General features: G+C 43.9%; 2 protein-coding genes across 10 annotated transcripts in view; one reads left to right on the forward strand and one right to left on the reverse strand.

The window, feature by feature from the left end:
• Positions 1–3,305: 3,305 nt before the first annotated feature.
• Positions 3,306–9,199, reverse strand: LOC308637564 (zinc finger protein 419-like). Of its 6 annotated transcripts, none has more exons than XM_081274063.1 (4): positions 9,019–9,199; positions 7,167–7,205; positions 6,298–6,424; positions 3,306–5,077 (listed from the first exon to the last, which is right to left on the reverse strand). In XM_081274063.1, exons 1-4 carry the CDS (start codon positions 9,037–9,039, stop codon positions 3,990–3,992), a joined length of 1,275 nt encoding a protein of 424 aa, XP_081130189.1. In that variant the 5' UTR covers positions 9,040–9,199; the 3' UTR covers positions 3,306–3,989. The 6 variants fall into 6 exon arrangements, with proteins under 6 accessions (XP_081130189.1, XP_081130188.1, XP_081130185.1 ...); XM_081274062.1 differs by having other exon boundaries at positions 3,306–5,080; XM_081274059.1 differs by having other exon boundaries at positions 3,306–5,137.
• Positions 9,200–12,522: 3,323 nt separating this feature from the next.
• The window catches only part of ZNF772 (zinc finger protein 772), a 59,490-nt gene continuing 52,666 nt past the window's right edge, over positions 12,523–19,346 (forward strand). The window contains exons 1-4 of one of the 4 annotated variants that reach the window (XM_081274740.1): positions 12,523–12,787; positions 13,544–13,670; positions 14,162–14,269; positions 15,125–18,951. In XM_081274740.1, coding sequence (XP_081130866.1) covers positions 12,761–12,787; positions 13,544–13,670; positions 14,162–14,269; positions 15,125–16,272 — 1,410 coding nt within the window. In that variant the 5' untranslated portion in view covers positions 12,523–12,760 and the 3' untranslated portion in view covers positions 16,273–18,951. Of the gene's footprint in view, positions 12,788–13,543; positions 13,671–14,161; positions 14,270–14,510; positions 14,806–15,124; positions 18,952–19,346 lie in introns of those variants that run through there. The other 3 variants (XM_081274741.1, XM_081274742.1, XM_081274743.1) reach the window with 3 other exon arrangements.

Raw genomic sequence — 19,346 nt, forward strand, 5'->3', positions numbered from 1 at the left:
GCCCAAGGTCAGCCTTCCTAGCGGGCATGGTGGTCAAAGTGCTGTCCTGTGACCAGAGAGCAGGTGGCAGGAGCCACCTGAGTAGCAACATGAGGAGGCGAGCCTGAGGCTGGTGGGACCACAGGTTTAAAGCAGAGGAGGGAGGTGCTCTGGCTTCTTCACAGGCTCCCGGGGCTGCAGGAGGAAATTAAATGGCGGGGTGAAGACTGACTATCCAGTGGTCAGATAGCCACATTTTCATGATAAAAACCTAATGATCCATATTTTTTTGGTTTTATTTTTTGATTGAATTTTATTTGCAATATATTTAGTTAAGGGTGTTTCAATTCTCACCCTATTAATTAGCAGAATAGTTCTGTAATAACTCCTTACGTGTACTCACTAGGTTTGTTGACTGTACTTCGTGGAGGGGGATGAACCCAGATCACCCTGCGTGCTGCACTCAGGTCCTTCTTCCACCTGCCCCTCAGCCTTTGCAGGAGTCTGAACACTGTTATGTTGACTTCTTAAAATGAGTTGGAAAGTCTTCCTTCTGTTTTCTCAAATAATGTATTATGATGCTGTTATTTGTGTTTACATTTTTAGAGAGAGAGAGAGAGGAGAATTTTTGAAAATTTTTTTTTTTTTTTCGGAGGACACAACATCCCTGTTTGTATGTGGTGCTGAGGATCGAACCCCGGCCGCACGCATGCCAGACGAGCGCACTACCGCTTGAGCCACATCCCCAGCTCATGCTGTTAGTTTTTTAAAAAAATGTTTAGTAGAATTCACCAGTGAAAAGTACTTAGGCCTTTAATTATTTCTGGGGGAAAATGTTTTCAATTAGTTTCTTAAATATATATAGGCTATTCAAGTTTTTTTTTTGTTTTCTTAAGTTATTTTTGAAGAAATATGTACATTTCATATAAATTGGTAAAACTCTTGACACACAAAATTACTTAATGTTAGTAATAATCGATTGTCTCAATCTTTCCTTCATCATTAATTGTGTTTTATTCATCTCTGTCAGTCCTACTAGGTTATCACTTTAAAAATCTTTATAAAAACTGATTTAAGCACTTATAATTAATAATCTAGTACACATTTAACATTTTTTATTTTAAGTCTCATGAGGTGGCAAATGCCTAGTAATCCCAGCTAGTCTGGAGGCCATGGCAGAAAGATCCTGAGTTTGAATTAAAAAAAAAAAAAAAGTTCAAGGTACAATAAACATTGTTCACTCTAGTAAATGTGGAAAATACAGGTTAGAATAAAGGTTTTAAAAATCAACCAAAATCATATAACCAGTTGAAAATGCCATTAAATATTAAAAGCATATATTTATGCTCATTACAATTACATTTACTGGTTGTAATTAGCATTTCTTGGTGTGGTGTGGGACTTAAACCCAGGGGCACACACATGCTAGGCAAGTGTTCTTCCACTGAACCACACCTTCAGCCCCTAGATTATGAACATTTTACCATTATTAAAGTGTAATACTCCACTTTTATAGGTCTTTATTTTCCACTCACATTTTGAATATAAATGTGAAACTATATTAAAGTAGACAGAGGGTGAAGTTGGAGTCACATAAAGTGATGGTGTTATACTTCTGTAATCCCAGTGGCTCAGGAGGCTAAAGCAGGAAGATTACAAGTTTAAAACCAATCTCAGCAACTAAACAAGGCCCTAAACAACTAGTGAGACCCTATCTCAAAATGAAAAATAAAAAGGGCTGGGGATATAACTCAGTGGTAAAGCACCTATGGGTTTAATACGTGGTGCCAAAAACAAAACAAAATTCCCTCTGATGGCTTTAAGGAGACTCATCTACTCATGGGTTGTAAATGTGGACACATTATTCCATAGTCAAGATGTTATTGTCTTTAAGAAGGCCAGAGAAGCACTGGCACATCTAAGTTTATGCTTACGTTTAATCTAGGTTATAGCTCCCCATTCTTCATAGGTCATAAGAAAGTCCAGATTTCATTTTATAACCATGAAGAACTGAAATATGCCAATAATTAAAATGAGCAAGAAACAAATTTTAGAGATTTCAGAAAGGAATACAATTCTGTAATACTTTGATTTTATCCCAGTGAAATCTGTGTTGTGTTGTACTTATGACCCTCAGAACTGTTAGATAATGAGTTTGTGTTGCTTAAGTCATACTTTATAAGGACAGCAATAGAAAACTAATACATAAATATCATTCTATTTACATTACTTTCTAATATGCAAAAATATGTCTAAGCTCATGTTGTACATTTCCTGCCCAATCCTGAAAATAACCTCTTCCCTAAGGGACGCAGTTTCCTTTAATTTAAAAATTATATTTCGGAGCTGGGGTTGTGGCTCAGTGATAGAGCGCTTGCCTAGCATGTGTGAGGCCTTGGGTTCAATCCTCAGCACCACATAAACATAAATAAATAAAATAAAGGTATTGTGTCCATCTACAACTAAAAAAAAATATTTAAAAATAAATAATTAAATAAAAATTATATTTCAAGCTGGGCAAAATGGTGCATTCTTGTAATCCCAGCAGCTTGGATGGCTGGGGCAGGAGGATGAGAGTTAAAAGCCAGCCTCTGCAAATGTGAGGCACTAAGCAACTCAGTGAAACCCTGTCTCTAAATAAAATACAAAATAGGGCTGGGAATGTGGATCAGTGGGCAAGTGCCCCTGAGTTCAATCCCCAGTACCAATATATATATATATATATTTTTCAAACTAATAACTGGATATTAAATATGCCTATAACTACTGGAATGTAATTGCTTGCTAGGTTGTTTTAGAATAGAGGATATGCGCACATGCAAACATTTCTACATAAATTCTTCATCTGGACTTAAATGTACAAATATTTTACAAGAATGAATATTTAAAGGCAAAGATACAGTATAGTAAAAGAAAGAGAATGAAGTACCAGTACACAATAATGGAATACATGGATACATTTGACTTCATGAAAATTAAGCAATTCTGCCCTAGGAAAGATACTGTTAAATAAATACAAAAGCCAAAGATTGTGAGAAAATATAGGCAATACTTGCATCCAAAAATATTAATAAAATTTCAAAACAATCATAAAAAAACAAGTAATTTTTAAACAAACAAAAAAATGAACAGACATTTCACTCAAGGTATATAGACGACACACATGAAAAAACGCAACATTGACCCATTAGGGGAGAAGAAATTAAAACCCAACAAAATACTACTGCATACCTACTGGTATGACTAAAATGAATAGTCCATGAATTAGAAAGTGTCAGGAAGGATATGAAGAACTGATAATGTGATATATTCTTGGAGGAGATGTGAAAACAAATAACCACTTGACAGGCTCTTAAAAACTTAAATATTTGGACTAACTTCTAACATGAGAGTGTGAAGAACATTACAGACATGTTCCCAGGAAACCTGATGAAATATAAAAGATACAATTGAGAGTCTTCTGGAAATGGTCCTCAAGGTATACACGAAATATTTATTTAGGAAAATCTAACATTCAGTACGAAGAGCAAGAGTCAGTCTTACTTGAACCAAGACATTCTGTTCCTCCCTGCCTCCTTGCTTAGTTAGATGGAAACTCCACCTTGTGTAGCCAGGAGTACAAGTTCCTCTTCTCCCTAGAGCCTACAGGCAGAGGACCATATCTTGGGAGAAGCATGGTGGCAGCAATTTTCATCCTCTCAGTGTGCATGTCTGGAACGAGTGATATTCAGTCCCTGGTACTTCTCTGTTAAGTCACTACTAAGGCCTTTCTCCAGTTTGAACTTCCTGGCATGGAACAAGTTTACAGCACTGGCTTAAGACTTCCTCCACATTCACTGTGTTGATAAGATTTATTTGGGCTGTGATGTTTATGCCACTGAGTCAGAACAGACCTTTAATTAAAGTCTTTCCCACACTAACTGCATTCGTAATGCCTTTTAGTTTTGTGTCCTCTCCAGGGTTGTGGAAAGGCTGGAGGTGTGGATAAAGGTTTACCCACATTTGAAGCATCAAGACTTTTCTCTAATGTGAACTTTCTGGTGCTGAATGAGGTTGAAACGCTGGCTAAACGATTTCCCACAATCATTGCACTCATAAGGCATTTCTCCAGTGTGAATCCGCCGATGTTTAACAAGGCTGGAGCTGTGGCGAAAAAATTTCCCACATTCTCTACACTCATAAGGCTTTGCTCCAGTGTGAACTCTCTGATGTTTAACTAGGCTGGAATTTTCACTAAAGAATTTTCCACATTCATTGCACTTAAAAGGCTTTTCTCCAGTATGAACTTTTTGATGTTGCATGAGACTTGAGCTTTGGCTAAAAAACTTCCCACATTTACTGCACTCATAAGGTCTTTCCCCAGTGTGAACTCGCAAGTGATTAATTAGACTGGACTTGTGGCTATAGAATTTCCCACATTCACTGCACTTATAAGGTCTTTCTCCAGTGTGAACTCTCTGATGCTTCATGAGGCTGGAGTTGAAACTGAAGAACTTCCCACATTCACCACATTCATAAGGCCTTACTCCAGTGTGGATTCTGTGATGCTGAACAAGTGTGGAATTATGTCTGAAAGCCTTTCCACATTCACTACACGTAAAAGGTTTTTCACCAGTGTGAATTCTGCGGTGTTGAATGAGGTCAGCATTTCGGCTAAAGGATTTTCCACATTCACTGCACCCATAAGGTCTTTCTCCGGTGTGAACTATTTGGTGTATAAAAAGGTTGGATTTATGGCTGAATAGCTTTCCACATTCACTACATTCATAAGGCTTTTCTCCAGTGTGTAGTCTCTGGTGCTGAACAAGCAAATATTTCTGACCGAAAGCTTTCCCGCACTCACTGCATTGGTAGTGCCTTTTCCCAGAATTAACGGCCTCTGCAGTCCCCGTGCTCCTGGGAGGCTCCGCTTTACGATGAGTCTTCTGGAGACTTGAGCTGAGTGTAAAATCTTTCCCATCCTTCCTGCTTTGCAAAGGCTTCTCTGACAGGTGGATTCTGCAGCCCCTCAAAACTGAGACCCTGTCCTCTTCTCTTATTAAGGGTTTCTCTCCACAGCACAGCTTCTGATGTTGGTGACGGTTTTCACTTTGCACTCCTTCTGAGGAAACACTCTGTTCAGAAGAAGGCGCCACAGTCTCTGCTCTATGCCAACAACCTGAAGGCAGAAAGATGCTGATGAAGAGCGTGACTCTAGTGGGAGCAGCAGCACACTCACAAATGTGTGTCAGGTATCCCAGTAAAGAGTCCCTGGTATTTCCGGGAGAATGAGGGGGCTAGGTCAGGCAGGAAGGAGTTCACATGTTGGGGAGGTCTCCTGGGTATCAATGACATAGAATGGGGTACAGCACAGGTAGGATGCCTGCAAACAGCTTTCTGTGAGGCCTCAACTGCTGTAGACATGGAACACAGTCCATAGGGTATGTCCAAATCCCCCCAGGCTGACTGCACTTGGAGAGTCTGTGTCCAAGGACTACTCAGATAAATGCTCACCTCACAACACATTCAGCAAAAGCCTTTGCTGGCAAATGCTACAGAAGAATGGGTAAAACATGAAAGAGAGGTGGGGGATAGCCCCGGGTCAAAAATAACTGAAATGTTAAGCAGGAAAATGTAGAAGATAAGATGGAAGTTACCCATGCCTTAGCCACCAAAATATCAGAAGCACTAGAAGAGTCTTGATGTGACCCCATCCCTGAGTTCACGTCTTCCTCAGCTCTACCCGCCCAATACCCTTCAGCATGGCTGGAGTCATAACTCCCTGTGCAGGAATGGAGGGATCTCCTATGACTTCAGCTGAGTGATTTCACATGTCCTAGAAAATACAAGTCCTAAGGAGAAGACAGGACAGGTAAGTGACCAACGCTGGACCAGAGAACCCATTTCACAACTAACCCCAGGAAAGAAAACTAATACAAAAAGAATCTTGGAGGAACGTCTTGCAAACAGCCCAGGAGAGTTGTGACCACATCATGGCCTCAGTTCCTGGCACAGGCAGACCTCAGGTCAGTCAGCTAGAGGAAGAGGACAGAACCTGGGACACAGAACTGCCGTGGATTTACACAGCATCACCAGGCCATTGAGAGGCCAACAGGGTGAGAGCCATTAGGCTGACTACAAGACTCCTGATCCTCAAGTCCTTCCCTGCCTGGCTTTGGGATAGTTGGTGGAGAGAACGTGGTAATGTACCAGCCCAGGCCTACTACCTACAATACCTACTCCAGATCACTGGAGAAAGCAGCAGTGTGCATGACCTAGGATCCATCTGCCTTTAGGAAAGCCCTGCGCAGGATGCTGTGATGGTGAGAAAGACCTTACCCAGAGAGGTCACAAGTGTAAAGTTTTCCATCATCACTTCATGGTACAGGAGTCTCTGAGCATTATCAAGCAGTCTCCATTCCTCCCGTGAGAAGTAGACAGCCACATCCTCCAAGGTCACATAACCCTGTCACATGGGAAGAATTGAGTTTATATGTAGCCTCCTTTCCTGGAACTCTCAGTATTCTCCACCAAATCCACTTCTACTTACTCTCTTCCTTACCCCCTACCTCAAGGGAGATTTCAGGCTCTGAAGCCATGGATGCCCAGTCTCTCAAGTTCCCACTGACCACAGTCTTTGGCACAGGGCAATAAGAGGCATGTGGATAGAGTCCATCTGATCTCTGGGCTAGATGTGCAGAGTCCTGTCCTTGTCCTGCCAAATAATTTACTGCAATCCTCCAGATCATGCTTCTCAAATATGGCCAGATTTTTGTCACTTGTCCCTTATGCCCTCAGTACAAGCACCTTAGGGCCATCCATATACACTCTCCAGACATGTGTATCACTCTTTGCACTATACCTCCTTTACATCTCAGAATAGATGCCCAGCTCCTGCCTCCGAACATGCCACCCAACATAATGAAAAACTAGCTTTGCCTGAGCACTCCTAGAAAAATCTCAGCTCAAAGCATTTTCTAATATTGATCACTATAGTCTTAATAACTTCTGACTCTCATGCCAATGGTTTCCAGGAATGGAAACCTCTCCATATAATCCCTGATCTGGACTCAGACCCTGATACCACATGACCACCTTTCAGGGAATGCAGAGAGAAGGTTAGAATAGAAGAGTCTCAGGACAGTACAGTCCCAGAAACCATAGAGGTGGGAACTGAAGAGGGTGAGACCTGGGACATCTATACTTACCTCTTCATCATCTGTAATTGATTCTACAGCCATAGGAACCTATGGAAAAGCAAGGATGTGAGAAGCAGGTAATAATAATGGCATCTCAAAGGACCTTTCAAGTTCCCTTACATATCCTGGAGTCAGGTGTGCCTAACCATCTACCATCTGGGGCCTAAGTCTTATGGTTTCTTACCAGCTAAGTGCCCTTGGACAAGTATCCAACCTTCCTAAGCATCAGTGTTGTCATCTGTAACATAGGAATGATAATGGTGCCCATCCAATAGGAGTATTATTTGAATCAAACTCATTCATATGTGTCAAGTACTCTATTGTGCACATAATGCTACTATCAATAGTTTCAGTGCAAACAAACTGGTAGGTTTTGATAACGTAGAAGGTTTTGGTAATGTAGGATGTTTTTTAAATACACCTTTGAAATAAGAATTTGATATTTAAAACATTAATTAGGACATTAGTTGATTGTGTGTTTTTATTGTTTGTTTTGTTTTCACATTGGAGATTGAATCCAGGGGTGCTCTACCACTGAATTACATCCCCAGTCATTCTTTTTTTTAAATTTTAGACAGGATCTAAGTGATCAAGGATAGCCTTGAACTTGGGATCCTCCTGCCTCAGCCTCTGGAATAGCTGAGATCACAGATGTTTGCCACCATTCTCAGCAAGACATTTGATTTTGGTCAAATGCTGAACACCATATTAAATTTTCAACCAAGTATTAAGTGCTTACAGTCCATGCTGTTTTAACTGCCCCATGTGTAAGTATGAATTTTGATCAATTAGTGCTTAAATAAGTACCTATTTCATAAATTCAAAAAGTCAATAAATATAGGACCTGAGCCTGAGGAAACCAAGTGGGTAGGTTTGGCAACCTAGCTGCCTGTTATAAACCCTCTAGTAGGCAATTCTGCTGGGGGGGAGGTCCTTCCACTGGGGCAGGTGATCATCCCTTCTGCCCTTAAGGTAGGGGGAACTCAGGCACCAAAAGGGATACTCTATCAGCCCCACAAACTTTCCTCTTCTCCACAGGGAGTAGCCACTTAAGGCACGCTGAGCCTGGAGTGACAAATCTATACTGTCCAACACTTTGTTCTCCATTTCAGTCCTGACTCCTGATACTGTATACTTCCACTCTTACAGACGCCAACCAGAACCACTTCAGACCACAGGACTCTACCCCTAAAAGGCAGCCCTACCCACCAGGCCTACCCTCTGCCCTCCCTCATCTCAGGGACCATCTGAAATTAAAACGTAAGATTTTCTCTCCTGAATATAAGCTCCAGGCCCAGCTCTGGTTCAGGCCTCCACTGAACACCTCTTAGTTATCTGTAGCCCAGTCCCTCTTCAGAACTCCAGATGTGAAGGAGCAAGCTGCCCAGGTGACGCTCCCATCCTGGTTCTGGGACATCTCGGGACAAAGCCTAAGTCCTAATCTCCCTGAAACCTGCTCCCTGCAAAAACTCTCCTATGTCCATTTGCCAGTTATTCAGGAAAAAATGAAAAATATATACAAACAAACAGAAAGCTGAGATGGTCCTTCCCCCTACTTTCTTTCAGACCCCTGTGATACACGAGGGAATCCCCCCAGGACTCTGATCACTGCTCCGCGGCCCACGGCCAGCCCTGGGCCAAGTCCCTCCAGCACCCGCCATCGGCCTACGGAACGTACCTACCACTCGTCTCCTCTGCACCCCATCGGCCCGCAGCGGCCTCTTCCCCCAGGCGTCCCTGTCTGCTCACCACCCTCCGCGGGGACTCATTCCCGCGCGCTGTGGCCCGCACTCCCAGAGGCCGGCCGCCCGCCCTCCGCACGCGGAGCCGACCCGGGCCGGGCCCAGCACGCGCAGCTCACCCGCGCCGCGGCCGCCGCCATCCGACTCCCTCCGGGCGGGCGCGCTCACGACGGCGTCGCCGTGCCCCAGGGCTCTGACAGGGGACCAAGACTTCCTCCGGTACGGTCCTCCCGCCCCCCGACACCTCAGCAGAGCCAGCGCTCCCCCGACTGACAGCGCGGACCCAGAGGAGCGACCACCGTCGCCCCACACCACGCAGGAAGTACCGCTCCGGCGCCGGAAACGCCTGGCTCGGCGCAGAGCCTTCTGGGTAACGTAGTTCCACGGCGTTAAACTGGAAGGAGACGGGCCTGGTGGCCGAGGAGGAAAAGGAGACATCTGGATCAAGAACCAACAGACCGTCCAGACATTGTCCGTATGGCAGACGGGCTAGTTTCAGTCTCCCTGAAAAGCTGCCAGTTCACTCTTTCTTTCTCAAGGACTTGAATAGGATCTTCAGGACCAACATAGAACACCAATCATGTTCTCCCAAAGTTTGCAAGTCAAGGAGATGCTCAATATAAAGGACGAGGGTGGTGAAGCCATGCAGGATGTTTGAGACCAGCAAGGGCTCTGAAGTATGGATACCGACGGCAAGAGGGCTGGGGATGCGATCTGTGTGCTCTCTCCTATCAAGGACCAAACAGGTACTTGTTAAGTCAGGGCGACAAAACTCAAATCCGTAAGCCAACTTTTGTAGATAAATGACCATATTACAAAACGTAGCCATAACAAAATTTATACAGTACAAAACTACTTATAGAAAACTCAGAATCTGGCAATTTTAAAAAAGCATATCATCTAGGGAAATCTGTGTAAAATTTAAAGACATCAACGGAATAACTATCAAACTGTCAGGTGACACAAGCTCTAGGGCATTTTCTGGGTATGTAACAGGAGCAAAGAAGAGGGGATGCCTAAGAAACTTATCATGGGTAGTTGTTGCACAGATATGTTTTTTAAATAAAAAAAAAAATTCCTATACCTGTAGGAACATTCCACTGAATATGTAACAGTTTCAAAACATTTGCCACAGGAATAGAAAAATGGATTCCTTCACAGACTTAAGCAGATGCATATATGTGTGGAATTGCAAATAACATGATCAGTAAGGAAAGAATATACTATGTGGTCATTTAGTTAAGGAAAAATAATTGCCTAGTGGAAAATTCACCTATCTCATTTAAAACACAAAATAAATTTCATGAGGGTATTTTAAAAGGAAAACATCAACTTTTTCTGGGTCTATAAGTTTTCTCTATAATCTCTGGGATCCACTTCTGTTGTCAGCTTTTAGAAATATTTTCATGTCTGTCAGGAAAAATAAAACTTTGATTCTCAAACCCTGTCTTCAACCAGACCTCCTTCAGGGCTGGATACCACATTCCTTAGTGTTTGACAAGTCAAACTCATCCAAGAGGGCATGAAAAGCAAGTATCCTCAAGACCCAGTCACAGGACCACCCTCAACATGTGGACTTCTATAGGAAAAGGTAATTACTGCAACCCACCAAACAGGTTAGAATACCTCCTGGTGTTCCCAAGGTTAAAGAACAATTGAATGAGCCACCACCCAGTACTTCAGGAAATTCTAGGCTTATAACTAGATATGACCATCTGGTCCCTAGACACTGGAAGTAAGAATTCTTCAGCTAGAGACCCAAGGAGCATCAGAACTATCCTTAGATGAAAAAGTGAACAGAGAGATAAAACCACAGGATACAAAAATAGAATTGTATCCTCCCGAAGGGAGGGGCCTGATATTTCAAAGGGCCAGTTTGAATCTATAACAGATAAGCAACCCTATAATTCAGTATTTCCCATAATCTTTTAAAAATATATTTTAGTTGTAGTTGGACAAAATACCTTTATCTTATTTATTTTTATGTGTCGCTGAGGATTGAACCCAGTGCCTGCACATGCTAGGCAAGTGCTCTACTGCTGAGCCACAGCCACAGCCCCCCATTGTCTTGGTGACCCTGTGCTATTCTAATGCTCCAGTAGGACCAAGTAATTAAAGATTACCAACCACCAACAGTGATGCTATTCCTTACTCCTCATTCCCACAGATTTAAGATTTTCTTGCTACAATGTACATTCTTTGGTATCTCCCATTACATTCAGAAATTAATTTTCTTTGTAAATGTAATTCCATTACATTTATTATTTTTGGCCTCAAATAGCCTTATACCATATTTTTATGAAAAACATTTTCTATGTATAGAAATTTGATTTGCTGATTATTTCTTCTGCACATAAATTGTTCATGTTGTCTTTTCATTATTGAATGACCATTGGTAAATTGCCCCTCTTTTTATATACTTGTTAAATACTCAAAGTGATTGAATAGATTCCAATGTGTGGAGTATAAAATATATCTTAAAAAGTATGTTACTAAGTTTGACCCATCACTGACTATACACAGGAGAAATATATTTTGTGTTTGTGGTACTGAGCTACGTCCACAGTCCAGGAATTTATGTCATTCACACTTCTACAGCTGGAAAAGTATGAAAATGAGAAAACAACAGAAAGAATGAGGATCTCAGGTAAAGGGATTGAGCCCAAGGCCACCTGCATGAGGTAACCACAGAACGAGAGTTAGCTACATCTTCGGGGCCTTCAAACATTCCTATTCCATGTTTCATGTGCCGTGTCTGGAGTCTTGTCTGTCTTGTGCCTAATCCAAAACGTTGAGACTCTGAAAACTAGGTCTAGAGCTTTAGGTTAAATGTATTAGAAAACACTATAACATTTAATAGCTTCCAGCTGCAGAAGTCTGAATGATATTAGCACAGATAGTGTGTTATGGTTTAGATGTGGTATCCCCCAAAGCTCACGTGTGAGACAATGCAAGAAGGTTTGGAGAAGACCTAATTGGGTTATAGCCTTAGCCTAATCAGTGAATTAATCTCCTGCTAGGGATTAACTGAAGTGGAAGGGTGTGGCTAGAGGAGGTGGGAATTCAGGCGTGGCTTTCTGGCATATATTTGTATCTGGCAGGTGGAGCTGCTTCCCTCTACCATGATTTTCCACCATCATTTTCTTCCTCACTCCAGCCCTGAAGAATGGAGCGGGCCTTTAATGGACTAAGACCTCTGAAACTTTCAGCCCTCAAATAAACTTTTCTCCTCCTATAGTTGTTCTCATCTGGTTCTTTAGTCACAGCAGTGAAAAAGCAGACTAAAACAGAGTATGTCCATTTTTATATTTTTAAGATGCGGATTTTCTGCATAAGGAGGCTGAAATGGTAAGTATTTCTGTGATGTGTTACAGACTACACTCATCAAAAACAGAAACAGCTCCTCAGAAAAAGCAAAGCTCAGCCTAGTACACAGACTCCAGACGCCAAATCCAGTCGCTGCTATTGGCACAGCTGGGCTCCTACTCTGAAGGTTTGGCCCTTGGCCGGGAGCCTCCTCTAGAGCCATGAGAACTACACTACCCAGAAGCCTCGGTAGCTCCGAGTCAATCAAGACGCACGGAGGGGGCGTTTCCGCTCTAGCGGAAGTGGTTAAGCGGAAGTTCCTACTCCCTTCACGGGAGACATCTTGTTTGCTTTTTGACTAGTAGATCAGTCTCAGGAACGCTATGTCAAGCCCGTGGTGACAGGAAGGGAAGTCGGGAGCCGAGGCATTGTCTTCCCTGAACGGAGCGGGCCGCGGGCTCCGCGGTGGCGCCGCCTGAGGGACCCGGGCTCTGGGCGGGGCCCCGCAGGGCGGATCCCGGCCCCCGCCCTAGTCACCCGGCCAGTCCCCGGCCGATGGCGGCGCAGATGGACGCGGCGCAGGTGGGTGCATCCCCGGCTCGACCCGACCCCGCATCTGAAGCCCCGCTGTGGGACCGCCGCAGCCCAGGCTCGGAGGTGCGGGGCGGAGGAGCGCTCGGCTGAGCCCCTGCCGACGGGGCTCGCAGCGGAGGGAGCGGCGCGCGCGGGCCTGGGGCTGGGCCTCTGTTGGGGGGCTGAGGGGAGCCCGGGGAGGCTCCCACAGGTGAGGCGCTCCGAGGGTGAGGGAGGGTCCATTCAGGGAAGAGCAGATGGCGATGGCGGAGAGGAAGAGCAGGGGAGCCCGGTGAGCGGCCGCGCGCCGGTTCGGGGTGGAAACGGAGGGGCAGAGCAGAAGCCCCCTCGCTCTGTGGGCAGAAGGGGGGCAGGCAGACCCTCGGGGCTCTTCTGGGATTTCTTGCCCCTCACAGTTTCCCTCTTCCGTCGGGTATTATAAACTTGGAAGAATTATGGGACCTACCCGGTGGGGATGCTGTCCTAAGCCCCCTTCACCGTGTGGTCCCCGGGACGGTGGGGTCGTACAGGACACCTGGTCCAGGCCTAAGGGGAATCAGCTGACAGAAGGTGGACCCGGTATGTGAAGCCTAGAGCCCAATCGCCTGGGCTGTGGTAGGCTCGGTGATTAATGGGATCATGAGGAGGAAGACACTAGTGGCACCTGGTTCTGGTGTTTCCTGTGGGGGGAGGGTGTGGTAAGGACAGGAATGGGCCCCCTGGAAGAGAGGCACTTCATGGACTTGGCTCTCCCCATCGTGGCAGGGGCAGGTGAACTTTGAGGATGTGTTCCTGTACTTCTCCCAGGCAGAGTGGGAACTCCTTGATGAGGCTCAGAGGCACCTGTACCGTGATGTGATGCTGGAGAACTTTGCTCTTATGGCCTCCCTGGGTAAGGCCCTTATATCCGCCCCAGTGTCCTGAACTGGACTCTTCCCTTTCCTTGTTCCCCAGGGCAGCCATGACCTTCTTACATTGCAGCCAGGTGTACTACCTCCTTCCCAGTTCCCTGGAGCTGGTGCTGTGGATGCTGGACCTGGGTTGTGTGCATTTCTGCCTCCTGCTTTTCAGGAGTCCCAGAGCCTGCCATCCCAAAGGATTGCAGAGATAAAGCCAGGAGCCATGTGTCCTACAGTCAGCCAGTGGAATATATCCATCTTGTCTTCTCCCTGACATCTCTGTGCCTCAGATTTTGCCCCCTTCCTGTAGCTGATATTTCCTGTGGCTAGTGCCTGGAATTGCAATGACCAGTATGGTTATTACTTGCTACGACCACTGGGTTAACCCCACTGTGAAATTATTTTATAATATTTACTTTTCTTCTCTGTAGGGTGGGTCACCTAGACCAGTGATGGCCATTTATCTGTCCTATCTTACCCTTAGGACATGCATCATCCATGTTTCATAGAGTTGCTTCACTGGAGCTGGGCAGTGAGCCCTGGCAACCTGACTGGGTGGACATAATTCCAGCCATTGCCAGAGAGATTCTAGGTAAGTGTGACCCTGGGGAGGGGAAGCTGGGGAACTTATCTATGATGTCAGGGCTGAGTTTAAATCATTCCGTAACCTCTCTATGCCCACAGTTGTTTTAGTGCCAAGGTCACTGGCCATACTTCAATTCTGTCTACTTTCCTATTTACACGTTTGTCTTACTCTCTGATCTTTGGTCTCTAGCCATTCCATGTCTCTGCCTCTGCATCTCAGCTGTTCCTCTCCATTGCTTCCTCCACAGTACTCGTCAACATTAGCCTGATCTCAGTGAACATGCCCTGCACGGTCCTTAAACAACAGATACCCAGTAGCACTTTGATTGTCTTGAGCATGACCATGATCCTTCTGTATCACTCTCACCGGTCCCAAGAAGCCAAGGAAATTTGATTGTAAAAGACTTAATTAGGGACCCTACATCATCTTCCTGTGCTGTACCTCACGTTTGTGTCTTCTCCCATGAAGGCTTCCTCCATTCCATGATCTTCAGATATCAGCTACTGAACCTAATTTCAGGCCTGTTGTCCTGACCTCCTGTGATTTATTTATTTATTTATTATTATTATTTATTTTTTTTTTTAGTTTTCGGGGGACACAACATCTTTGTTTTGTATGTGGTGCTGAGGATCGAGCGCGCTACCGCTTGAGCCACATCCCCAGCCCACATCTTTGTTTGTATGTGGTGCTGAGGATCGAACCCAGGCCGCGCTGCATGCCAGGCGAGCGCGCTACCGCTTGAGCCACATCCTCAGCCCCCTCCTGTGATTTATGATCTTAGTTGTCGTTGATGCACATTTGTAATGAGGGTACTCCTAATACTTGTCAATTTGTACTTCACCAGCATTTCTCTGCTTTTAGGCTGTTGGCATGGAGTACGGGATGAAGAGGCACCTAAGCAGAGCATTTTTATAGAGGGAGTATCACAGACCAGGACTCCCAAGGGAGGCTTTTCTACTCAGGAGTCCCACCTCTGTGAGATGTGTGGTCAGCTCTTGAAAGATATTTCACACATGGCCAAGCACCAGGACACACACCCTGGGCAGAAACCATACATGTGCATGGCATGTGGGAAACAGTTCTGGTTCACGGCAAACCTTCACCAGCACCACAAGCAGCCCAGTGAAGAGAAACCCACTAGAAGGGACAAGGGCAATACCTTTCTTGTGAACCACTGTCCTGTCCAACCCTCAGAGATGCTTTCTATGACAAGGAAGAGTTGTAAAGACTCCCCAAGCAGCTCAAGCATTTTCCCGCACCATTACCCTCACAGTGAGTGGGATCCACATGGTAATACCAGGTATGAGGAGACCATTCCTGCTGGACAGAGGCATTACACATGCAGTGAATGTGGGAAAGCCTTCAGCCGCAAAGACTCACTTGTTCAGCACCAGAGAGTCCACACTGGAGAAAGACCTTATGCATGTGGTGAATGTGGGAAAACCTTCAGCCGCAAACCCATACTTGCTCAGCATCAGAGAATTCACACTGGAGAAATGCCTTATGAATGTGGCATATGTGGAAAGGTTTTCAATCATAGCTCTAACCTTATTGTCCACCAGAGAGTCCACACTGGAGCGAGGCCTTACAAATGCAGTGAATGTGGGAAAGCCTATAGCCACAAGTCCACACTTGTTCAGCATGAGAGCGTACACACTGGAGAAAGGCCTTATGAATGCAGTGAATGTGGAAAATACTTTGGTCACAAGTATAGGCTCATTAAACATTGGAGTGTTCACACTGGAGCAAGGCCTTATGAATGCATTGCATGTGGAAAGTTCTTTAGCCAAAGCTCCGATCTTATCGCTCACCAAAGGGTTCACAATGGTGAAAAGCCATACGTGTGCAATGAATGTGGAAAAGCCTTTAGTCACAAACATGTACTTGTTCAGCACCATAGGATTCACACTGGGGAAAGGCCATATAAATGCAGTGAGTGTGAGAAGGCCTTCAGGCAAAGGGCTTCTCTTATCCGCCACTGGAAGGTCCACACTGGAGCAAGGCCTTAATTTGTAGCTGCAGCCATGTCCTTGTTCAGCATGACTGGTCCTTGAGAACAGATTAGGAAGCAGCCCTTGTGCATAGCCCTCAGCCAGAGGTTGAGCCTCAGACATTCAAACATCCATCCTGGGGAAATCCTGAATGCCAGCTGTGTTGGAAGCTTTCTGGGGCTTTTTGCATTTTCTTTTTGCGCAGGACCCTTGCCAGAACTGTATCTCTGGCATTGCCTCTGAGAGGAGGCACTGTTTTGGCACTTAGAGCCTTGTATTGTGCACTCCAGTATGCTGCGAAAGCCACACCTCTGTGTCCCTCCATGGGATCATGAGTAGCCCAAGGCTGTGGAGCACTCTCACTCTCTCCTGCCCCTCCCCTGACTAGATTAAGCCTGGATTGGGTCAGGTTTGGGCCAGTAGGATTCTGCTGATTGCCAGCACAGGTTTCCCTTCTACACGGACATGGTTGGTCTCAGGTGGCATCTGTGATGGATTGGTCTAGCTTCTCAGACACTTAAACTGAAATTGCCTGCCTCATATTGTTCTGGCTTGGCAACAGATGTCTTAATTTCTACATCATATTTAATCTTGGGGATTGTGGATTGGTCTGGGAGCAGAATTAGATTCCACTGGCATGAAGGGATGAAGACATTTTGTGAGAGCCCTAGCTGTTGGTGTCTCGGATGCTAGGAGGATGGCAAAGAATAGCCCTCAATCTAGTGTTGGCCTCACATGTATTGCTGCTTGCACTCACTCCTAGGAAAGAATGCTGATCTTTGCAGATCCGATCTTGGGATCTATATGCCAAGAGTATTTATGTGACCAAAGTTACCCTAAGCAGTGGGAATTTTGACAATCTCTGTTGTGTCTGGGAGCATCTTGAATTGGGTCCCTTGTTCTCAAAGGACATTTCATATTTCTCAGCCCTTTTGCAGAGAACTTGACCCTTTGGACCTGAAATATGTCATTTGTAAAACAGATACCTCTGGTGTTTCATAGAAGGAAAAGGTGTGATCACAGTTGGTACAGAGAGTTAGGAGAGGGCAGCAGACTGTAGGGATAGAAACTATCCATAGTAGCAGGTGTGGTGCCATACCTGTCGTCCCAGCTACCCAGAAGGCTGAGGCAGGAGGATCACTTGAACTCAGATTTCAAGATAAGCCTGGGTTGCATGATGGGATCCCCATCTCAAAAATAAATTGATAGATAGATAAATAAAAGTATCTCCACAAATGTTTCCATCATTTTGGCTTTATGAGGGTTTGCAGAAATTCTCACGACTCCCACACCTTTGTCTCTTGAGGCTAAGGTCACTCTCAGAGGTATCATTCTAAATATTTTCTGCGACAAATGGGGCATAATTATAGTGTGCAGTCTCATATAAGCTTTTTAATTTAAGTTTTTTCGTTGTTAATAGAATTTTATTTATATGTGGTGCTGAGAATTGAACCCAGTGCCTCACACATGCTAGACAAGCCCTCTACCACTGAGCTACAACCCCAGCCCCCCAGTCTCATAAGTTTTGATACATATTTGCACCTGGGCAGCCAAAAGTTTCTTGATTCCCTTTATAATTTCTCTCCCTGTCCTGTCCTCAGGCGATCCTTGATCTACTGTCACTGTAGGTTTGTTTGCATGTCCTAGATTTTATATATGTGAACTAATGCAATATGTCCTCTGATGTATCTGACTTCTTTAATTCTGATTACTTGTGTTCATCCATGTTGTCTTGTGTTATTAGAGACTTATTTTTTTTCTTTTATACTGTGAGTGTATTCCAATATGGAGAAATATTTCCAAAGCAAGTCATTTGGAGAGACTCACCCAGGACCCAAATTGCAGTGTCTGACTCATTATTGATTTATAATTTAATTCTATTTTAGAGGTGCAGGTTGTAACACGTGATTATAACACATTCTGTAGGTGGCAATGACTAGTCCTGGTAAAGGTGGAAGGGACTACATGACAGAGTAAATACAAGGAGGTAGGGATTTGTGTGTGTGTGTAGGGGGATGGTATTCCTAGGATATTGGTGACTGCAATCTGCTTTGTTTTCATTTTACATTTTTAGTCTTTTAAATATGTTTTTAAGTTGTTGATAGACCTTTATTTTATTTATTTTATATGTGGTGCTGAGAATCAAACCCAGTGCCTCACACATGCCAGACAAGTGTGCTACTGCTGAGCCCCAGCCCCCTGTACATTTTAAGTCTTTTAATGGTGAATTTAATTGACTGATTTTTCAGTGTAATGCCAACCTTGCATTTCTAGGGAAAAAACCCTTTTGGTAGTGATGTATTATTCTTTATATATTGGTGGATTTGTTTAGGTATTTTATTTTATTGTATTTACAGTTGTGAGGGATGTTAGTTTCTAACTTTCTTTAATGCCTGGGCTTGGCTTTGGTTCCAGCATAATGTTGGCTTTACAGAATAATTTGGGAGCTAGTTAATTAACCAAAACAATTGCTAGTTAATTATCCAAAACAGTTTGTGAAATTGATATTTCTTCCTTAAGTTTTTGGTAGAGTTCACCAACGAAGCTGTCTGGGCCTGGAATTTGTTTTGTGTGAAAGTATTTTAACTACAAGATTAATTTCATAGTAGTTTTCTTCTCCTCCTCTTCTTCCCCTTTCTTTCTCTGTCAAGAACAAGTTTTGATGGATTATGTCTTGCAAGGAGTAGTTTGTTAATTTTATTTTGTTTTTTTTTTTTTTTTAGTTTGTTAATTTTATTTAGGTAGTCAAAATGTTCAAAATTCCCTTATTACTAGCAGTATCTAGAATCTGTAGTCATGCTACATGTAGTCATGTCGTGATGCTGATGTTGTCTGTACAGAATGTTTTATTTATGATCAGTTTTGATAGAGATTTTTCAATTTTATGATCTTAAGGCACATGGATTCATTAATTTCTCTATATTCTTTTTCTTTTTTCTCTTTCAGTCTGACCCTTATTATTACCTTCAGCTTTTATTAGATTTCATTTCTTTTTTGCTACTTTTTAATATGAAAGGGGTCCTTCATTTGACACCCTTGGCTTTTTTTTTTTTTTTTTTTTTTTTTTTTTACTAATATAGGTGCATAATGGT

The sequence above is a fragment of the Spermophilus citellus genome (genome assembly GCF_964194105.1).
Source record: "Spermophilus citellus genome assembly, chromosome: 18".
NCBI lineage: Eukaryota > Metazoa > Chordata > Mammalia > Rodentia > Sciuridae > Spermophilus > Spermophilus citellus.

Excerpts from the sequence above, each read along its gene's own strand:
- LOC308637564 (XM_081274059.1), bottom strand. The coding sequence starts at position 9,039 with ATGGCGGCGGCCGCGGCGCGG. Across the intron at positions 6,425-7,166 it reads CAATTACAGATGATGAAGAG|GGTTATGTGACCTTGGAGGA; the intron begins GTAAGTATAGAT and ends CCCATGTGACAG. Across the intron at positions 5,138-6,297 it reads TACACTTGTGACCTCTCTGG|GTTGTTGGCATAGAGCAGAG; the intron begins GTAAGGTCTTTC and ends TTCTGCCTTCAG.